The sequence below is a fragment of the Haliotis rufescens genome, unplaced genomic scaffold (genome assembly GCF_023055435.1).
Source record: "Haliotis rufescens isolate VD_foot unplaced genomic scaffold, xgHalRufe1.0.p SCAF_17, whole genome shotgun sequence".
NCBI classification, from domain to species: domain Eukaryota; kingdom Metazoa; phylum Mollusca; class Gastropoda; order Lepetellida; family Haliotidae; genus Haliotis; species Haliotis rufescens.
In genome coordinates, this window is record NW_025963857.1 from 14,344,336 (window position 1) to 14,350,335 (window position 6,000).

Below are 6,000 nucleotides of genomic sequence, written 5' to 3' on the forward strand. Positions count from 1 at the left end.
TATCTGTATTACTGTAGTGTCAGGTATCTGCTATCTGTATTACTGTAGTGTCAGGGATCTGCTAGCTGTATTACTGTAGTGTCAGGGATCTGCTATCTGTATTACTGTAGTGTCAGGGATCTGGTATCTGTATTACTGTAGTGTCAGGTATCTGCTATCTGTATTACTGTAGTGTCAGGGATCTGCTATCTGTATTACTGTAGTGTCAGGTATCTGCTATCTGTATTACTGTAGTGTCAGGGATCTGCTATCTGTATTAATGTAGTGTCAGGGATCTGCTATCTGTATTACTGTAGTGTCAGGGATTTGGTATCTGTATTACTGTAGTGTCAGGGATCTGCTATTTGTATTACTGTAGTGTCAGGGATCTGCTATCTGTATTACTGTAGTGTCAAGGATCTGCTATCTGTATTACTGTAGTGTCAGGGATCTGCTATCTGTATTACTGTAGTGTCAGGGATCTGCTATCTGTACTATTGTAGTGTCAGGGATCTGCTATCTGTATTACTGTAGTGTCAGGGATCTGCTATCTGTATTACTGTAGTGTCAGGGATCTGCTATCTGTATTACTGTAGTGTCAGGGATCTGCTATCTGTATTACTGTAGTGTCAGGGATCTGCTATCTGTATTACTGTAGTGTCAGGGATCTGATATCTGGATTTGTGTAGTGTCTAGGATCTGATATGGGGTCTGTGTAGTGTCAGAGATCTGATATGGGGATCTGTGTAGTGTCTGGGATCTGGTATGGGGGTCTGTGTAGTGTTAGGGTTCTGATATGGGGTTTGTGAAGTGTCAGGTTTCTGGCATGGGAATCTGAAGGGTGTCAAATCCATATCATCGGGGACTGAATGGTGTTGGAAAACCCTAGACAGTACTACCGGTCCTGTCTATGTAATTGTCCCAAACAACCCATTGTGACGTTGAGTCCAATGGCAGATATCGGTGAAGAAGGTAGACGAGTTTCTGTAATATCAGACCATCAGTGATCAGTGTTCGGTACTACTTTAACTGGACTTGATCCTTATGTGGTCGTCACAGCGAATGCTGGCCCCAATGATTTCACAATCAAATACAGGGGCGGTCGGGTAGCCTAGTGGTTTAAGCGTTCGCTCGTCACGCCGAAGACCCGGGGTCGATTCCCGACATGGGTACAATGTGTGATGCCCATTTCTGGTGTCCCCCGCCGTGATATTGCTAAAGCGGCGTAAAACCATATTCACTCACACACTCACAATCAAATACAGAAATAATACAGTCTTTGACGTTCGGCAAACACTTATTTTAGCGTTATTTAATTTCACGGTAAACCTGCCCTTAACATGATCATATAAAACCATCGAATGTTTCAGTGTTGAAAACACTGCCATTGGCGGCATCAAGTCTGTCGGTGATTCCTACACAAGCGTACGCCTGGACACGTCCGAACACATCTGGAAGAGCATCACCAAGCTCTGGCCTCCCCTGAAGGTATTTACATGATATTACCGTTATTATAGCTATAATGGATGGAATTTGTTATCAAATAAAAAGAAACAACAATATCGGTTTTGAAACATTTACTGCAATCAACACGAATGTCACTGACCGACTTTTGCAAATATGGAAACGTCACAGAACAAACCAGGTGACGTCAATATTAAACGTGACGTCACTATCCATACCCTATGACGTCACCTAACAACGGGCGTTATGAGGGCAATATGAGGGCATTATCAAGTTACAGTGGCCCGCCGATTTCTGATTACTTGCGGGCGGTTTAATGATAATTCTATCCATTTTAGCTATAAGACCAAATATAACATATCACAGTATTATCAACAAGCAATATTTCTTAATACATTAAAGTTTTCAGTACTGAAGCAGCAGATAAACAAGCACTATCTGATATCAATTTAATTCTGAAAAATAACACTTGTAAGAGTTATGTACTGCAGCAGCAGATTAACAATATAATATCAGTTGAACAGGGCAATCAAGTTTAACTAAATGTCCTTCAGCATCTAGGTATTCAAAAGGATGCTTTGACGCCACTGTCTGGGTGGCCTTTCAGCCTCTGTAGCCTTTAGTGAGTGAGTATGATTTTACGCCGCTTTTAGCAATATTCCAGCAATATCACGGCGGGGGACACCACAAATGGGCTTTACACATTGTACCCATGTCGGGAATCGAACCCGGGTCTTCGGCGTGACGAGCGAACGCTTTAACCACTAGGCTACCCGACCGTCCCCTGTAGCCTTTACAAAGTAGACACAATTTATGGATAACAACTTCTGTAACTACCGTAAAGGCGACGTTTCAGGTTAGATCTTTACACCGTTGTCAAGCAAAGAAGTTGTTATCCATATATCGTATCTACTTTGTCATCCGTCAACTTCTGAGTAATGTCTATGGAACAATTCCTCTGTAGCCTTTGATCAATGTCCTTAAGCTTGTTCTGTGTCTTGGGAGGAGGAGGTCTGGCACCAGCTGAAGCATGTGCATGATGCCGACCACTGTGGCGCAACACAAGATCCACATCGTCATCTGTGCATTTGTGAATCTTCACATCTCAAGTGGCCACGTGTCGCCCGAATGTTATTTAATCTGTATCTGGGGCGGTCGAGTAGCCTAGTGGTCAAAGCGTTCGCTCGACACGCCGAAGACCCGGGTTTGATTCCCGACATGGGTACAATGTGTGAAGCCCATTTCCGGTGTCCCCCGCCGTGATATTACTGGAATATTGCTTAAAGCGGCGTAAATCCTTACTCACTCACTAATCTGTATGTAAAGCCATTTAGAATGACTTCCTCCTCGTCGGGAGACAACATACTGTACACCCTGAGGGTTAGCCATTCGCATAGATCAATATGTGCATATTGTGAATATATAACACACTTAAATACCTTCAGTTTTGTTAGTTACTTACAACACATCTAAACATTAACTGACTCAGCAGCGTTTTTCAGAAATATGTTTACTAAAAGGAAAGAAGTTAGTTTATCCTTGGCTAGGAACTTTTATAAAAGTAAATAAATTTGGTGTTTTTATGCTAAAATAACTGAAGACATATGAGAGACTACTCAGAAGGGGGGTAGATGAGCTTCTTAATAATTGCTTCCCCAACTCATGAGCAGAATATTTTAAATTTTTCGACCATATTTCAAGTTTTAAATGTATTAAGGTGAGGTGAAATTGGGTTTAAACCCATGCTTGCCGTACACGGCGACTATATTTGTCGTAAGAGGCGATAAACGGGATCGGGTGGTCAGACTCGCTGACTTGGTTGATGCATGTCATCGTATCATAATTACGTGGATCGGTGCTCATGATGTCAATTACTGGATTGTCTGGTCCAGATTCAATTATTTAGAGACCACCGTCATATGGCTGGAATATTACCAAGTGCGGCGTTTAACAACAAACAAACAAACAAACGAATATAACTGTAGTCTTTCCTTACAGATGTGTAACCACAGTCAATGACTAACTGATATACCGTCTAAAATGTGACCAACAGCATGTTGTCATACTTCACTGAACGTTTAGGCTACACCGGTCGTTCCAAGCCACGCAGATGGCTGGAGTATTAAATGTTTCAAATGAGTAAGTGATTGACTATGGTTTAATGCCGCTTTTAACAGTATTCCAGTTATATCACGGCGTGTCAGCTTGATGTGGGAGGAAAGCCCGAAGTGATGCAGGTCTTAGACGTTTACCACTTTGGTGAAACGTACGAGCACGGGTATGGTGCTGACAAACCTGGAAACATAATCGGGGCGAACCGGGACTCGAACCCACAATCATCGGTTTCTGGCGTGCCCAAGGACCGCAGCTCGGCACAGCTAATTGCGGCGCCTTAGACGACTGGGTCATCTGTGCCACCTGTTTCAAATGAAATATCTCTTTGTTTCCAGAAAGCTAAAATATTGTGGGAGTGGACGGGGCTGAGGCCCTACCGGGTGCCCCCAAGGGTGGAGGCTGAGGTCATCCGGTTTGGGGACAAGAGCCTCAAGGTAGGAGGCTAATCCAAGCGTCATGTTGCATACAATCCGCGTCCATAATGCATATCCTATATATAAGGCTTGAAAGAACGTAATGTGATGTCTGCTGTCTATTTGACTTGTACGATATATTCCCGTGATTTCCCAGGTGAAAAATTGACATGCCTTTGCATGTGTTTGTCACGGGTTCCGCCGGTGGGGCAGGATACGCTCACCTTTGCGTGATGGCCTCTGATTTTAGCAGAGATTTCTGATTCTGGAAATGGTTTTGTCGATTGTACTTTTTATACATAATCAATATTTAACAAACATATTCGGTTTGTTTGTGAATCACTGGGTTTGTGTTTTCCCAAAACTTCCTCACATTGCCCCAGGTGACTTGAGACAAAATTCTGATCGGCACAAAATATAAACATCTCTCTTACAAGCCGAATAATCGTCCCCGTATCTGGCAACCTGTCTTCATGTAATGCCAACACTATATTTTACGTACCTACTCATTCGTGGACCCTCGAAACTTTCATTTCAAATGAATATGACAAAATTTGAAAGAATAAACAACCTCACTCGAAGTCCTCGAATCTTTGGATAACATCAAGTTATCCGTACCTCGAGACAAGAATTCTGCCTCGAGCATCAAGTATAGATGTCATGGACTAAGAGTTAGTGAGTTAAGTTTTCCGCCACTTCTAGCAATATTCCTGCAATATCACGGCGGGGGAAACCAGAAATGGACTCCACACATTCGGCGTCACGAACGAACGCGTTTACCATGTGGCCACTATGAGTGTCCTTAGTGTTGTTATATGATGACTAAAGCTAACGTTTGTCTCCCAAAGAGCTGTCTTATGTTCCAGGTTGTGCACAACTACGGTCATGGGTCGTACGGTATCAGCATGAGTTGGGGAACCGCCGTCCATGCAGCAGAACTGGTTAAGGACATGTGTAAACCTACGTCAAGACTTTGAATTATCTCCCCTTGTTTGTGGTTAGCATTATCTCCCCTTGTTTGTGGTAAGCCAATCGGCTCATCTCAATCCAGTAGGTCATCTCGGCTAGCATTGGGAGGAATCAACGTTGGAACTGGACTTACTAGTTTAATCAGTTTACGGGACTATAACATTTAACAAGACAATCTGGCGGCACTTATGGTGGCGCTCATGTAAATGTTGCTTGATAATTAAATCGTGTACCTAATTACTTAAAACCATAAAAGAAATTCCTAAAAATCGGCCGTCATGTTGTACGCACTATGTGAGGGAGGAACGTTCGGAACACGGTTTACAGTGAAATCATCCAACGTCACTACTCCGTTATTGGCCGTTGTGTCATGTAGGTAACGGAATTCATTCCAGGTCTAGAGATTGTTATTAGTGTCATGTGTGACTGTCTCTGATGGACGTCATCTTTCACTGACTGGTGTTCATCATTGTCAGTTGATGCCCAGCTTTGGCACAAACACAGTATCTTAAGCGACATGACGGTGTTGCTCGATCATTTTATTACCGTCTTCGCCATGCTTGTGGTTTTGACACAGAGGTCCATCCATGGTACAACCCAGAATATGTAGAGGGCGTCATGGAAAATGATAAATACAAAATACTTTGGAATAGGCCCGTATGCAGTCTCAGGCGTATCCAGACCAACAATCCTGATCTTGTCCTTTTTGATAAATCCAATAAAATAATTTATATTATTGAATTTTCTGTCCCTTTTGACACTTACGTGATTTACAAGTTTCAGGAAAAAACACAGCAACTATGCGGACCTCGCTTTCGAAATGTAGTATGTTGTTGAGAATCCTAAACAGCGCCCCCCCCCCCCCCCCCCCATAACGATAGTAAACGTTTAATACACAATGAAAATGTTAGTCTCGCTGTAGTAACAGATGACATTATGGCGTCATATAAGAGTGAGTGAGTTGGGTTTAACGCCGCTTTTAACAGTATTTCAGTTATATCACGCCGTGTCAGCTTAATGTGAGAGGAAAGCCCGAAGTGATGCAGGTCTCCGACGTTTA

The 6,000-nt window shown here is 42.9% G+C and overlaps 1 protein-coding gene across 2 annotated transcripts in view; it reads left to right on the top strand.

The window, feature by feature from the left end:
* LOC124140857 (D-aspartate oxidase-like) overlaps positions 1-5,716 on the top strand; it is a 29,163-nt gene extending 23,447 nt beyond the window's left edge. For both annotated transcript variants that reach the window (XM_046508658.2, XM_046508659.2), the window contains exons 9-11: positions 1,350-1,467; positions 3,894-3,992; positions 4,838-5,716. In XM_046508658.2, the coding sequence (XP_046364614.2) occupies positions 1,350-1,467; positions 3,894-3,992; positions 4,838-4,948 (328 nt within the window). In that variant the 3' untranslated portion in view covers positions 4,949-5,716. The remainder of the gene's footprint in view (positions 1-1,349; positions 1,468-3,893; positions 3,993-4,837) is intronic.
* Positions 5,717-6,000: the final 284 nt, after the last annotated feature.